Raw genomic sequence first — 16923 nt, 5'->3', positions numbered from 1 at the left:
AGATATGATTTTTTACTAAATGGAAAATTATGGATAACTAAAGGAAAATACTTGTGTAATTAGAATGAGTATATTGTGTTAAGTTAAATATTGATTATGTGAGAACTTAGTCAAGGATCCTAAGTTATTAAAAATATTAGTAATATATTGGTCCTGTGTTAACAATGAATATCACTGCACTAGGCCTTAGCATGGAATAAGAACAGGGATATCAAGATCAACAAGTAGGTATTTAACATTTTATTAACTCTATTTATGAGTAATTTGTATTGTTTTAAACTGCATCTCATAAAATGTGTAAATTATATGAAAATATAATAAGAGATAGAAAAAGAAGATATATGGATATGATTAGCCATTCCAAGCTAGCCATTCCAAGTAATAAGGGTTAATGATATTAATATGATTACATTGGTATCGTCATTTACTTGAATTTGATTAGTTGTTTCAAAATTGAAAAGCTAATAATATTAATGTGGTTGTGTTGATATCAACAATACTTTAAAAAGAGAAATGTTAAAAATGACTTAATTAGATATTTTAGGTATTGAAACTAATGATACCAATAAAGTTACATTGGTGTTGTCATAAACTAGAATTTGATTAGCCTTTTTGGGTAATAAGGGCTAATGATGTCAATATGATTACATTGACATCTATTTTGACTTGACTTTGATTAGTTGTCTATCTATTTTGACTTGACTTTGATTAGTTGTTTTGACGAGGTAGTGGAAGCTAATGATATTTAAATGAATGGTATCATCAAACTTCTGATTAGTCATTTATATGATGATGACTAATGATATCGATATTAGAATTGATTATGAAATTCAAGTTTGGTCTTGTTTTAATTAGTTGAGATATTATTTATTTATCTTTTAGTTTATTTTAGGGCATATGATATTTAAGAGTTTTCTGGATTGGGGTTTATTTTAATTTTTTTAGTTATTTTAGACTTTTAATGTGATAAGGTCTATTTATCATGTTTGAGTTCATTAAGTCAAATTAGAGTTAATTTAATTGTTAACATTATTTCTTAGCTTATAAAATTTTCTCTAAAGCTGTCATATATGTTGTGATTTGTTTTTCTTTGTGTAGTTGAGTAGTCATTATACTAAATTCTTGATTAAACTTGTAAATTTTTCAAATAATTCATCAATTTAATTGTGATTTATATTTCTCGTCATGTCTCATTATATATATAAAATGGAGGTAATCAATTACATATATTTTTTATTCTTCAATGTAAGGTTTTTATTGAATCAAAATGCAAATATTTTTTCAAGCGTCAAATTAACAATCTAAAAATATTGCTATCAGTTTGTTGTAAGAATGCTATATTAAAGAAATAGCCCAAAAAACCTAAAATATAAAGAAAATACCCAAGTTCCAATTTAATATAATTATAACTATGAGTAAAGGATATGTGAAGATTAAAAAAAAAATTACCCGCTTGGCAATACTTTCTCCGTTGTTTCTAAGCAATTTTTAGGTTGCTCTTCTTACTGTGCCATAAAAAAACAATATAGAGCTGTTTTTATTTATGATATACAGAGAATGAGAGTTAATAAAAAAAAACACAAAACAACTAGTATACATCTAAATATAAGAAAAACCCAAATATGTAATAAATTATTGTTGTTGATTTTAAAGAGATTGATGAACAGGTGACAAATCTTTGTTTTTGTTATTTTACGAAGATAGAAAAAGAAGAAGAAAAAATAAAAAGAGAAGAAGATGATTTCAGTACCGAGACAAGAACAAAACATGATTCATTAAACAACATCCAAGTCTATTATAATTACATTCAAAATCCAAGAACTCTCATTATGATTACATATAGATAGACTCCAAACCTAATTCGATATGAACGGGCCTACTCTAGCATTTCCCAGCCTACCAAGCCAAGCATTTCCCTCCAAAATCCTTAAGCTTTAAACAGAAAAGAAGCAAAAGCAAACAGAGCAAAGGAACTCATACAGAAAGGAAGCAAAAGCAAACGGAGCGAAGGAACTCAAAGATCAAGCGGAGACATGAAGGAATGAAGATTCCATATCCCATTTCACTTCAGTTACTTACAATCTCATTCAAAATCTATAAAAACCACTTTTCAACAACAGCAGCAGCAACCAACACTAACCTAACTACCTTGTTCAACAAATACTTCGACAGGACTGATGTCTACTCCTGGAACTCACTTATTGCCGAGTTGGCTCGCGGAGGTGACTCGTGCGAGTCTCTCCGTGCTTTCTCTTGGATGCGAAAGCTCGATATAAAACCAAACCGCTCAACTTTCCCTTGCGCAATCAAATCATGTTCGGCTTTGTTTGATCTTAACTCCGGAAAACAAGCCCACCAACAAGCGCTTGTTTTTGGGTTTGAATCGGACCTCTTTGTGTCATCAGCTTTGATTGATATGTACTCAAAATGCGGGAAGTTAAGTAATGCAAGAGTACTGTTCGATGAAATTCCTCGGAGAAATATTGTTACTTGGACTTCTTTAATAACCGGGTATGTTCAAAATGATGATGCCCATGAAGCGTTAATGGTTTTTAAGGAGTTTTTGTTTGAAAAGAGTGAAGGAAATGGTGAAGAGGTTGGAACTTCTGTTGATTCTGTTGCTATGATTTCTGTTTTATCGGCTTGTTCTCGTGTTTCAAATAAAGCAGTCAGTGAGGGAGTTCATGGGGTTGCTATAAAGGTCGGGTTGGATAAAGTGATGGGAGTTGAGAATACTTTGTTGGATGCATATGCAAAGTGTGGTGAAGTGAGTTTGTCTAGAAAGGTGTTCGATGACATGGCTGAGAAGGATGTTGTTTCTTGGAATTCTATGATTGCTGTGTATGCCCAAAATGGGTTATCGACGGATGCTTTTGAAGTTTTTCATGGGATGTTAAAGGCTGGCGGTGGTAAATACAATGAGGTGACTTTGTCCACTTTGTTGCTAGCTTGTGCACATGAGGGCGCTCTGCGTGTGGGGATGTGTTTACATGATCAGGTACTTGGTTTTCTTTTCCTACTAGAATAGTTCGTTCAATGTATCAAGTCTTTGCTGTGAGACTAACGTTAGCCAACTTGGTGTATTATAGTTGAGGTAAATGCCTGGTGATGTCAGCATTTCTGCATCGAATTATAGTTATCCCATCTGCTTATGATATGTCTGACTGTCTTGAATGATGCTTTGTTTGGTTCAAATGCATAATTTATCATTTATTTATCTTTTGTAACAGGTTATAAAGATGGGTTATGTGAATAACGTGATTATGGCCACTTCAATTATAGATATGTATTGCAAATGTGGGCAAGCTGAAATGGCAAGAAATGCATTTGATGGCATGAAGGAGAAGAATGTGAGGTCATGGACTGCTATGATTGCTGGTTATGGAATGCATGGTTTTGCAAGAGAAGCTTTGGATGTTTTTTATCAGATGATATGGGCTGGGGTCAAACCAAATTATATAACTTTTATTTCAGTTCTGGCTGCTTGTAGCCATGCTGGTTTTTTAGATGAGGGCTGGCGTTGGTTTAATGCCATGAGTCATGAATATAATGTAGAACCAGGGGTTGAGCACTATGGTTGCATGGTTGATCTTCTTGGGCGTGCTGGTTATATCAAAGAGGCGTACAACTTGATAAAGAGTATGAAAGTGAGGCGTGATTTTGTACTATGGGGCTCTCTTCTTGCAGCTTGTAGAATTCACAAGGATGTGGAGCTTGCAGAGATTTCTGCGAGGGAACTGTTTAAACTAGACCCAAGTAATTGTGGGTATTATGTCTTACTTGCAAACATATATGCAGATGCTGGAAGATGGAAAGATGTTGAAAGGATGAGAATACTTGTGAAAGATCGTGGGCTAGTTAAACCACCGGGATACAGTTTGGTTGAACTCAAAGGTAGGGTGCATATATTCTTGGTTGGAGATAAAGAGCATCCTCAACATGAGAAGATCTACAAGTATTTGGAGGAGCTCTCTGTGAAGCTGCAAGAAGCTGGCTATGTTCCTAATATGGCATCGGTTCTTCATGATGTTGATGAAGAGGAGAAGGAAATGGTTGTGCAAATTCACAGTGAGAAATTGGCTGTTGCTTTTGGAGTCATGAACTCAGTTCCTGGTTCAACTATTCATGTTATTAAGAATCTTCGGGTTTGTGGTGACTGCCATACTGTTATTAAGCTGATTTCGAAGATTGTTAGTAGAGAAATTATAGTGAGAGACGCCAAGAGATTTCATCACTTCAAGGATGGTTTGTGTTCATGTGGAGATTATTGGTAACAGATCTATACATGAGATGAACAAGGCTGTGGCACTGCTAAGGGAAAGCTAATTGTTGCTTTTGACCTGAACAATGAGGTTATTGCTATTAGGAGATTTTCCTCTATAATAGCTGAAAGGATGTTTTATTTATATAGATACAGTCTAGGACCTTGAGGCACAGAATTTATTTAAAAAATTTATTGCCATTAGGAGATTGTAGTTACCATGGTGCTGCAACTTCTCTAATGAAATAGTATTCTCAAACAACAGTCTTTGATAATTCGACTCTGTAAGTCAGATATGCAATAACCTCTAATTGTTCAATCAAAAGGCACTCAAGCATCCAAGCAGGTAGCTGATTCCTAACTACGAATCTGAGAGCAGTTCCAAGGAAAAAAAATGGTTCCAGGTGGGTGAAGCCAAATGTGTTTCTTTTATGTGATTATTGCTGAAAGGATGTGTTTTTTTATAGAGATACAGTCTAGGACCTTGAGACACAGAATCACGCAACAAGAAAGCAGTCTGTTACAGCACAAAGATTACCCTTTGAACAAGAACATATTATGAATTTCATAAGAGCATGACAAGTGATTGGGAAAATTTTGCTCCTTTAAGCTCTACAAGATGTGTAATTATAGCTTTGATGTTGAGGGTTGGATTTGCATGAACTTCATGCTAAAGCATTTGCGTAAGCAGGGAAATGAGTCAAATGACAATTCATGTACAACCTCCTCCAAAAAACTTACCCGAGAGCAGTCCTCTTCTCTGCAATGAGTTGCGCTTCTCTCCGTCTTTTGAACAGCTGATGCAGCCCTGGAGGGACCTGTTCTCAGCCTTCAAATGTTCTAGCTGTAGCCGGAGCTTATCAATTACCAGTTTCTTTTCAATGTTTCTCCTTGCTAACTCGGCCTGGTGCTGCAGATTTTCCTCCATAAGGTTTGTGATTTGAAACTTGAGTTCACACCATGTATTGTCCCACTCGAAACCACTACCCTCTGAGAAGTCTCTTGCAGTAGCCTGAACTTCGCCATAATCATTCATATTCGTACTGATACTTTCTACTCGGAAAAAGTCTCTGCCTTTCTTATCCATTTGATTTTCTCTAATTTCACGTTTCGCTTTTAATTTCATCTTGCATTCTTCAGTCAACATCAGTTCATCCACTAGTTTGTCCAGGTATTCAACGTCGAAGTTAGTGCTGTCACATTTGATCTCAGGATCTTCAACAACGTATTGAGGGTGGGAATCTAAAATCTCGGAGTTAGAATTATCAGAGCTTTCTATTGGTGTATCCTTGTTACTGTCAATTGTGGAATGCAAAGGTGCAGGCCCTGAATCTTTGACAAGGAATTTAGAACTCAACCTGTCACATGTTTCAGCTAAATGGCGATAAGATCTGTTGAACTCTTCTAGCATTTGAACAAGCTCCAGCCTTCTTTTGCAACGACTGGCAACTCTATCTAAAGAATCGCCATCTTCTTCCAAAAGAGTCATCATGGCTTTCATTCTCTCGTTCATGTCTGCAATAACGAGAAAAGCATACCAAGAGGCTCAGAAAACCTTTCCATAGCAGGGAACGACTTCTTCTTTTTCTTTTTTAAATGGAAAGTAAATAGCAGTGAATGTCAAGAAGTAACATTTTTGCTGTGCATTTGTGTTACCAAAGCAAGAACCTTTATTGAGTGGTTCTAGTTACAATTCCAAACCACATGGCCAGGAAATGTTACAGAGTATTTGAAGCATTTATTTGAGTATTAAAAAAAAAGGTGGCATGAACCATCATTATATATTTGCATATAAGCTTTCAGGTTTCCTAGTTTAATATCTATAGTTTCGAACTTGCCATGTGCCACCCGTTCCCTACTTGTGGTTTCTACCAATGTTTAGAACAAGAAATGAATTCAAATATAGCATAACTGGTGAAAATTAAGCCAAGTAAGGACAAACCTGATAGAGTTTTCTGAAGCCACTGGGAATGTCGGGGGCTATCACGATCACCTGGAGCAAAAGAACATGAAGAAGCCTCGATGATTTCCATTGGACAGATGTGTTCTCAAGCTACTCTCTCTCTGGGCTTTAAGAACAGGCAAAAAAAACAAAGGATGGACGCTAAGAATCTTGAAAAATACATGATCTTGCCTTGTATGTAAATTTATTCTCACTTACGAAACGCATCTTCGTTGCACCGGATATAAATCCATCTTTAATAAGGTAATAATAATATTCCAATAATGCGGGCTTGATTTGCTCCTCTCTTCATGCCCTAGTTTTGAAAAGGTACTTTAATTTCAACGTTTGAAACTTGGCGCTGGCAGGCTTGCTGGTGTTCTCCTTCGGGTAGGCATCCATGTACAAGTCCTCGTTCAATTTATATTTTATGCTGGCCGACCATCATGGTATTCTGCCACATGAACAATTGTTAATGATCAATGGGATTCCTTGATTGGGATCCTAATTCATAGGATTATATATATATATATATTATGCTGTCTTGTATCATGATAATTGCCTTGATGAAAACATGATTGGTTAGTAGTCCTTGGACATTTAGTATTTGTTCTTGAAAATTAAGGAAATACTATAAGAAAACACAATTTGTGGATTCTAACATGAAAAGACCTAATAGAAGTAAGGTGGTGAGTGGTGTAAGAAGTTTTAAGAGATAAAATATTAAATTGTTGGATAGAAATCGAAAAAATATAGATAACAATGAAATTTAATATAAAATTAAAATGATATAATTAGAAATAATAAATAATGCCTTTGCTTTCTTTGATTTGAACCATCTTGGTCGAGTCTCTTTGACGGGCTCTTTCCATCAGCCATGGCTTGGTCTAATCCTTAAAAAAACAGAATATACAATTATCGAGTTGAAAACGGAACTGGAGATGGGAAGAGTCCAAGCTTTGCTTTATTGCAAAATGGGGAAGCAAGGGAGCTGTAACTTTTGAGAAAGACCCGAAACCAAGGGTCATTCCTCCATTGAGGGGTTGTTTCCCAGGATCTATTTCTCTATAATCAAGCCATTTTATAATCTTCATATTTCGGTGTGTGCTTCAGTTTGATGTAGTTTTTATAATTGTAATTTGAAAAAAAATCATACATTATAGTTTTTTTCTAATTAAAATTTTATTTTTTTAAGTGAAACTCATATAAAACCTAGATATATATTAATTAATCAAACATTTTTAAAATTATGATCATGACAAAACATAATTTCAACTGCACCATGTTTCTAATTGATCTTCTGCCCTCCTATATATATATTTTTTTAACAATTACAAAAGGCTCCTATCCACCTTGAAGAGTCGTATAATCTCAACTTTTTACTTTTAATAATGTTGCTAGACTACTTCCATTCCAATATATATATATAGAGAGAGAGTTTAAAAGGGAAAAAATGATTTCCTTGGTATCAAATTTTAAAAGAGAAAAATGCACAACCAAAAAATCTTCTTCCTATCCCTACCCCTAACATTTTCTCTACTCATATTTTTCACGAGATTAGACGTTAACCTTCTTGATAAAACTTCCTCGTCCTAAACTTGTACCCAATATAAGTAAATTCGATGAATATTTATCCTTTTATTTTACTCAAAGACCAATGATAATATTGATGAGTATTTTCTATGCTTTGTTAAAAAGCCTAAAACCATGTATAAAAAGGTATAATAACTATGTTATAACCCTTCAACAAGTGGATCTAACGAGCTTTCAAACTCAACATACTTGTATTTTTTATGCTTTATGAAAAAAACCTAAAACAATATATAAAATGTTCAATAACAGGGTTGTAATCCTTCAACGGGTGGGTCTAGCAAGCTATTAAACCTAACATGCTTGATTCGGCTACATATTGAGCCCAAGTAAAAATTGGTCTAGCGAGCTACTAGACCCAATATAATTGGGTTCGTCCACATTCTGAGCTAAAATTATTAGTTTCAATAGCAAAATAAGCCTAGGTAAATGTAGGTTTAGCAAGCTATCAACCTTATCATGCTTAGGTTTGTCCATGCGTTAAGCCCAAGAAAAAATAGGTCTAGTGAACTGTCAGATGCAACATACTTGGGCTCAATCACGTGCTGAGCCCAAGTAAACGTAGGTTTGACAAGCTGATAGACCTAATATTCTTGGATTCAATAACTTGATAAGCCTAAGTAAACATAAGTTTGGCAAGCTGTTATACCCAGCATTATTAGTTTCAACCACATGCTGAATCTAAATAAATATGAGTTTAGCGAGTTGTCCGACCTACCTCTACTAGACTTGGCTCCGTGTCAAGCTCAATTGGTTTGAGGGTTGTTAAAAACTCATTTTAAAGTTATAAGGCTTTGTTTGTTCATTCATAAGACCTATAACATGAACTATTCATATTAGGAATAATTGTTTCCCAACATCTATATGTGTAAAAGGTCTCTCGAGGGTATACCATATTTTCATCTCATTAATGATGTATACGGGATATTTGTCTCTCATTAATGATGTGTAAGAGATTCTTATCTCTCATTAATATTATCAGGAGAAAATAACTCTTCAACCCTTCTACTCCATAAAAAAGACAAAGTATATAGTTTACAAATACTCGTTGAACCACTTAGGTAAGATGGTTTACAATTTTTTTTCCAAGCATTCATGTTTTAATTTTTAAAGCATTTATCTTACCAAAACAAGAATAAGCACTTTTGTTCTTATTTAAAATCACTGACTTTATCATCAAAGGATCCCTAAAATCCATCAAAAAGAACAATTTTACAAGTGCTAAAACTTCTACCATCAATCATACATTTTCTAAGCTCTAGAGAAGGAAATATTAACCTAAACGTGTGATTAATCATTATTAAAACATCAATAACCTTATTTTTTAGTATATTATATTTGGAACATCATCAATTAACATTATATATGAGAAAGTTTTTTTTATTTTAAAAAGCCATTAATTATCCTTCTATAATTGGTTTATTGATATCTTTAATCATCATCAATGATAAATAATAAGATGTATGATAGACATCCCTGCCATAACAGATGCTTCTACCTAACCAGATCTTTAACAGCTTATAAAATAGGTGCAAGTCCTCTCCTAGACTATGTTGGTAGCTCAAAGGTCAAATCAAACTTTTCTACCTTAGTAAATTTTGGCACCCATATAAGCACCTTTTTTATAGCCCCACAATAGCAAGTTACACCCAATATTCATAGATAATTATAACACCCCAAGGAGTTTGGATAAAATGAAATAAGATGTTTTCAATCTTAGTGGTCACCAAGCCTTTCCAAAGAAGGTTCGTATTGTCATGATACCCGTGCATATAACGAGTATTCTAGATGTCCATCTAGCCATCATGGGATGGAGGCTAGCCATTAATCTCATTATTCCATGCCAAAAATCTAAAGCTCCTGGAACCTTAAAGACATAGGAGTGGAAAACAGCCTATAAGGGAGTACATGCATGAAAATATCTACATCCCTCTATCAAATTCAAGACTCTCCCCTATCAAGATAAGTGTTGTATTCTCATATATCCAAAGATTATATTTCTACTAAGATGACATTGGATAATTATGATGATCTTGCATATCCAAGGGAACGTATACATAATATATAGAGCAGCCTGTAATTGGTCATCTAGGATAACTATGTTCATATGTAAGACCTTCCTTTTAATCTTTATAGGGTCAATATATAAATGTTATAATAATTTGGTGTCGAGATCTATTACAAGCTTTGATGACCTTTATACACGCAGTTCAACATAAACATCCTAGCTAAAAGAAGTTCCATAGAATTTTTGGGGTCAAGTCCACATAAGTATACTAAAAGAAATTTAATGAGGAAATACTCAAGGTTAAGGAATTAATCGAGTATATGGCTTCAAAAGCCTTGGTAAGTAGAGTAAAAAGGATAGCTTATGGAAAGAGTTATGTGCTCCACCAAGTAAAAGCTTAATAAAAATGAAGTAAGCCATTGAGAACCATATTTGGGTGGAAGAGATAGCTATCCTATGTAATGATCCTCCCTGTTTCTCTAAAGAAAATTGTTTGAGAGGTCTTTCAAATGAGATTGTTCTTTTAGGATGGACAATTACCTTAGAAAAAATTAGAAAAGATTGATTAGGGAATACAAGAGCTACCCTAAAATACATATTACTTTATTAAAGTTACCCTTATTGAAGTCTCCATGACCATTAATGTAACATTCAACATCAAAAAAAGAGTATTTAAAGCCAAGACATAGTAAGGCAGTTGGTACCTAATCTTGTAGGACTCGTTTTGGGGTTTGTGGGCTATAGGAACAAAACCATAAGGCATGAAGGTCAGGTTGGACTGAGCTATAGCAAACAATATTTTGCAAAGGGAAATGGGTCGGGCCTTACATATGATATCAGAGCCGAGGATGGCTCATTCTTAAGGTAAGGGGATTGTAACATCTCACATTAAAAAAACAGTGTCTAAAGTTAGGGTACATTAAGGTAGTTGGTATCTAACCTTATAGGACATATTTTGGGGTATGTGGGCTGCTAAAAACAAAACTATAAGGTGTGGAAGCTGAGTTGGGCTAAGTCATAACGGACAATATTTTGCACAAGGGTGTGGGCTAAGCTTTATAATCAAAGGTAAAGAATTTGTTCAATGCCCTTCATCTATGAGATTGCAACCAAATACTCGTATTTCTGATCTATAGGGATAAAAGATATGACATAAAAAATGTTATGTTTTAAAATAAGAAATCGAGAGATTGATAACTAAAAGCTAGCTCTGTTAGTTTGTGAATAGGGATTCTCATCTTGAGTAAAGCAAGTGATGTCATGGTCAATATATACTAACACTACCCAAAATTAATGTGATCCTAAGTGGCACCTCAACAGGGGTATGTAAAACCTCGGTCAAAATACTTTCAAAAGAAAAAAGAAAAAGAAGAATAACTAAGACATTTAGAGAATAAGAGAAAAGAGAGATGACTAAGTTTAGTTAAATAAAGAGTAGGAAATAAACCAAGGGCTAAATTGAAAGAATTAAAAAAGGAGGGATTTTATAGCATGAATTAAAGAAATTAAAGGACCTAAATAAATAAATAAATAAAGTAAAAGCCTTTTTCTTTTAAGGGAGGCCAATAATTAGAAGGGGAAAATATTCCCCTGTCTCCTTCTTTTCTTTTAGATAATCACCAAGACCAGCCTTACATGTCACCATTTACCCTTCCTAAAGTGTGAAAGATAAAGAGAGATGAGAGTTAGAAATATGCAAGGAGTAACTAAGGTGTTACCAAGAGAAAAAAAAAAGGATATTGATTGGAGAAATAAAAGAAAACATGAAAAAGGAAAGAAAGAAGGGATGAAGAGGTCGTAAAGAAGGATTCTGGAAACCAAAGAGCATAAACTAAAGTATTCTAAACATTTTCCAATTGACATTGTAAGTAAAACCCTTAGTTTTTAGATTTTTGTCTATTAGGGTTCTTAAGCAAAAAAATTAGGGAAAATAGGAAAAAATCATAAATTCTACACTTAAAAGACTAATTGTTTAATAAAATAACATTATTATTCAAGATTGAAAAAGATATTAGGATTAAAAAGAGGCCCTTAGGTTTAGCCAAATATAAGAAAAGGGTGAGGCAAGATTTTCTGCAATACAAATGTGTAAATAATCAATGTTTAATTAGTTACATTATTTAATAAATTGTTTATCTTAATGCTTAACACAATATTTAAATTTTTGTTAATTTTAATGTTCCTATTTGATGTTCATGAAAGAGATACATAATATTTCTTGAATTGAACATGAGAGGATTGCTTAGAGTAGAAACATGTAGCAAAATAGAAGACAAAAAGGTAGAACTATTATTCCTTGAGTTTTGGCCAAGATTCTTACAAAGAAAGAAGGAGAATGACTTGTTTAGATTTGAGTTTTTGTGGAAATTATCAAATCTTGAATTTCATCATGTTAGCATAATTATGGAACAAAAACATTAAAAGACTTGAAGAATAAAATTTCATTATTTACTTTATGCATGTTTTAGCCACTATAATAAAAAAGTGATGTGGTTGCTTATGTTATATTCAAATTATACTAATATGGTTCAATAATGATCATTGAGGTATAGGAACACTCTTAGGGGATGGAACATTCTAGTGTTAGTCCCATGTATTAATTATTGATGATGGGAGATATTGAACTGCAACTGGACAACCCTAATGTCCAAGTTACAACTGAGTTGAGGATAGAAACCCAAAGAATTTGAGATATTTTTCTTTATATGCTTACGTGTAGGTATGTTTACTTTTCATTTCATCAATATTTGGATCATTTGGAGTTATGGAACTCTAAATATGAGCAAAATACTAATGAAGGGTCAAGTTATGTATTCCAAAACTAAAATTGTTATCTGACTCATGAATGAATGTTTGGACTAGTTAAGCACAAATTTTTTTATTAGTTTCCTCTTCAAAGTCATGCATATGAATGTTAAATTGCATTCGAAATTGACCTTACCTTATTCGAGTTTCTAAATCTTAAGTTATAAATAAAATATAAAATATAAAAAGATGGGTCTTATTATATTTTATACCTGTTTGGCATTGTGGCTGCAATTAATAAAAAAAGCAGGACAAAGATGTTTGGTAATTTTCAACCACACTTTTTATTTAATATGACCCCACCAAAAACTAAGGTTAGACCTTAGTTTTGTGAAAAGCAATTAACACCTGCTTTTCACTCTGTGCCTCTCACCAACACTTTTTTTCTTGTAAAAAAACTTTCCTTGCCCGAGCTTAAGCTCTGTTCCCTTCCCCCCTATTAAACCGATTTGGATGAGATTGATGAAGATTGACTATGCCAGAGATAGTGTTTATCTTATTTCCCTCTGTCCCTTCTCCTGTCAAACGAAAGATTTTAACACAAAACTTTCCCAACTCAAGCTTGTCTCCCCTATTCCCTTGATCTAGATGAAGATTGATGCTAGAGATAGTGTTCATCCATGTTCCCCTTTGTCCCTTCTTCTGTGAAGTGAAGATCAGATCACCTTCACTACAATCATTTATGCCAAGCAATCTCCATTGTTTCGACTTGCAGGAGGCACAACTGTGCTGGGAACACCTTTAAGAGAGAGAAACATGTAAGTGCTTGCCTTGTCTCCATCTTTAATTGTTTATATATTTTGCTCTAAATTTTTAATTTTTGTGCTGCTTTCATCTGTTTCTAGTACGTAGGTATATATGTAATTCTGCATTGAATATGTTTATATAATAGTTAGTCATGTTCTTTATGTTTTTTATTTAATTAACCATGTTTCATTGTTTTTGTTTTGTTTTTGTTTTAACTAGTTCATGAGCTTAAAAAATGAAAACTTGTTTATGAAATCTTGATTTTTTAATGGAAATTATCCATTGAAGAAATTATGTAGTTGCCATTTTAGGTTTTGAGTACCGATTTGGAGATTTTGTATCTGATTTATGGATCAATTTTTTTTATTTAACTCCTGTAGAGCTTTTTTTGTTGTTAATCTGTCATTGAAACTTACTGTGTTTTCCTTACACTTTATTAATCAATTTTCTTGGTAGTGTTAGAGGATTTTAAGATTTCGATAAGTTGTCTTCTTATGTGTAGTTTTATCTAGTGGTGATCTTGATTTCTTGAGAGAATTATGCTTCAGGTTTCGAGTAAGCAAACCATGCTTTCAGTTTCCAGTTCCTATGAAACTTTATTTGAATCTTGATCTATCACTACATAACATCATTAAACGTTCTTTTGGGTAATGGGAATAGAGGTAGAGAATTTTACAAAACATGTATGTTTATCCATATAAAATGCAAGTTAAGATTGTAGTTGTATCAATGGCACTATATAACTATATTATAAAGCAATCACAAGATGATAAGGTTTTTTCTGAGTATGATCACAATTCAAATTTCATTCTGGATAACTTTTTACTTGATATTGTACCTCGCTTAACTATTTAAGGATTACAGCGGCCTTTATGTATTGATTTTGTAAGAGATAGAATTGCAAATAGTTTAATGGGACAATGAAAAACTTTTATTAATGTACAAAGATTATTCATTTTGTTATGTAATCAAAATTATAAAACAATAATATTTTGCCTATATATATATATATGATTATAATGTCCTTTTCAGTAGTTTTTCAATCAAACCTCATACAAAAAGTATATTAACCAAACATAATAAACTACTTTTTTTCAACCATAATTTCAACTGTAATTTTAACCAAAAACTTCAAAATTAACAACAAACCTCACAAAAACACTTTTTATTAAACTATTTTTTTAAAACCACAACTACAACAGCAACCACAATATCAAATAGACTCTTTGTGTGATAACTTGTAATGACTAAACTGTAGCTAAAATTAGGAATAAATAGGAATGAAATTTAGAGTATACCTCTTTAAGGCATTGGTATGAGGGATGTTAACTCTTATTTGAAGCAAACTTTGCGTAAGTTGAACCTTTATAACTTTGATTATAAATAAAAAAATCCATAAAAAAGTCAGGTTGCCACCTAAAAAATAGATTTATGATAGTGTAAAGAATGAGCAAAATTAGAAATGTTAATGGATAAATCTAACCTCCCTTCTCTTAATAATAAAAAAGGAACGTGTTAACATGTGAGAAAATAGAATTACATCACATTCCTAATTAAGCAAGTTAAGTTTTAATTGAAATGCAATACAATGTTTAGTTGTAAAAACACATTAGTGAATAAATATCAACTTTTAAGAGGAATCTCTAACATGGATATTTTGAAATGGTCACAGGATTTTGAATGAGAAATAAATGAATGAACTAATATACTTTAATTTTCTTTAGACGAAAGAATATGTCAATTAAGATTTGTGATCCAATCTAAAATCTTTTATTAAAAACTTTGATCTTGTTATGGTACAAGAAATGGCCTAGAGGCAGTCAAGTGTAGTCATGCTGTCACATCACATCATATCCTAGATAGGTGGCAACACTACTTAATTGTCTCTTATTTAGCCATATAAATTTGATAATGATTTTATTTGTGTTATTGTATTAATTGCCATAAAGACAAAATTTATGGTATGGATTCAATATTAGAATGAAGTGATTAATGAATAACATAATGAGATTAGCTTCCAAGAATGGAATGTCAAGTTTATAGCAATCAATAAAGTCGTTAATGGTGATTGATAAATTACGATGTGAAATTGGCTTTCGAGAATGGAATGTTGGATGTATAACAATTAATTAAAATTGTTGGAGGTGATTAGTGAATAAAAAATGAAATTGACTTTCGAAAACGGAACATGAACTATTCATATAAGGATAATGATAATAGCTTCCAAGAATGGAATGTCAAGTTTATAGCAACCAATAAAATTGTTAATGATGATTGATAAATCACAACGTGAAATTGGCTTTCGAGAATGGAATGCTGGATGTCTAACAATTAATTAAAATTGTTGGAGGTGATTATTGAATAAAAAATAAAATTGGCTTTCAAGAATGGAACATGAACTATTCATATAACGAATAATCATCTCGTTACATCTATAGGTGTATAAAAGGTTTTCTAAAGACTTGTCACATTTTCATCTTAAATATTCATCTCTTATTAATGATATATAAAAGATATATGTTTCTTATTAATAATATATAAAATATTTTTATCTCTCATTAATATCATAAAAAAAATGACTTTTTAGCCTCTCTATTCCATCAAAACAACCAAGTTTAGGGGTTATAAATACCCCCTGAACCACGTAGGTAAGAGAGTTTATAATTTTTTTTTCCAAGTATTCATATTTTAATTTTCAAAACATTTATTATATCAAACACAATAATAAACATTTTTATTCTTAAAATTGAAAATATTTTCTTTTTATTTATTATGATATCTTGTTTAATGTCATTAAATCTATTATCAGAAGGTACTTAAAACTCATTAAAAAGGATGATGATTTTTTTTTTGTAGTTGCTAGAACTTCTACCACTGATCATATATTTTTTAAATTCTAAAAAAAAATATTAACTTGAACGTGTAATTAACCACTATTTAAACATCAAATAACCTTATTTTTTAGTATATTAGATTTTAAGATATTATAAAAAATCTAAATATCAAGTTTGACTTTTTTAATATATATATTTGATGTTTAGATAGTGGTTAATCACACATTCAAGTTACTATTTTATATATAATTTTTAATAAAATCAATAATACTAAAAAGATCTTAAAATAAAATTATGTTAGACACATATTGAAAAAAATAAAGGAGAAAGTTGTCATCATCACTAATCAATTATACTTTAAGTTGAAATTACTTTCCATTTCCACTTCGATTAAAAACAAAACACTTTTCTTTAAAATGACACCTATTTTAATTTTAAAGTAAAACAAATATTAATAAAACAATGTTTTTGAATTAAAAATAGCTTTAATTTAAAAGCAGAGCAATATCAATCTTCCATATATTCTATAAACTTGAAATTGCATTCCTTTGTTTCCTAACCGCAGAGGAAAAGGAGCTGATGGAAAGGGGTACAAGTTGAGAAAATAGTTGACCCAGTCTTGGTGCTCCCCAATATCTGTGAGGAATATGCCGCCGCTCAGCAGCACCGCTGTCTGGTCTTCTTTTCTTTAACCCTCTGTAATATTTGCCACCGCCCTACCTTCAAAATTACATGT

The 16923-nt window shown here is 32.2% G+C and overlaps 2 protein-coding genes across 3 annotated transcripts; one reads left to right on the top strand and one right to left on the bottom strand.

The window, feature by feature from the left end:
* Nucleotides 1-1718: 1718 nt before the first annotated feature.
* Nucleotides 1719-4298, top strand: LOC105140610 (Tetratricopeptide repeat (TPR)-like superfamily protein). 2 transcript variants are annotated; one of them, XM_011047504.1, is made up of 3 exons: nt 1719-1970; nt 2011-2998; nt 3231-4298. In XM_011047504.1, the coding sequence occupies exons 2-3, from the start codon at nt 2042-2044 to the stop codon at nt 4272-4274; spliced, it is 2001 nt and encodes a 666-aa protein (XP_011045806.1). In that variant the 5' UTR covers nt 1719-1970; nt 2011-2041; the 3' UTR covers nt 4275-4298. The 2 variants fall into 2 exon arrangements, with proteins under 2 accessions (XP_011045806.1, XP_011045805.1); XM_011047503.1 differs by having other exon boundaries at nt 1720-2998.
* Nucleotides 4299-4952: 654 nt separating this feature from the next.
* Nucleotides 4953-6379, bottom strand: LOC105140611 (uncharacterized). Its single transcript, XM_011047505.1, has 2 exons — nt 6204-6379; nt 4953-5776 (listed from the first exon to the last, which is right to left on the bottom strand). Exons 1-2 carry the CDS (start codon nt 6292-6294, stop codon nt 4974-4976), a joined length of 894 nt encoding a protein of 297 aa, XP_011045807.1. The 5' UTR covers nt 6295-6379; the 3' UTR covers nt 4953-4973.
* Between the last annotated feature and the right edge of the window lie 10544 nt (nt 6380-16923).

This window comes from Populus euphratica, unplaced genomic scaffold (genome assembly GCF_000495115.2).
Source record: "Populus euphratica unplaced genomic scaffold, PopEup_1.0 scaffold116.1, whole genome shotgun sequence".
Lineage (NCBI taxonomy): Eukaryota > Viridiplantae > Streptophyta > Magnoliopsida > Malpighiales > Salicaceae > Populus > Populus euphratica.
The sequence above is the reverse complement of the archived record's forward strand: the minus strand, read 5'-3'. Positions and strand labels throughout refer to the sequence as shown.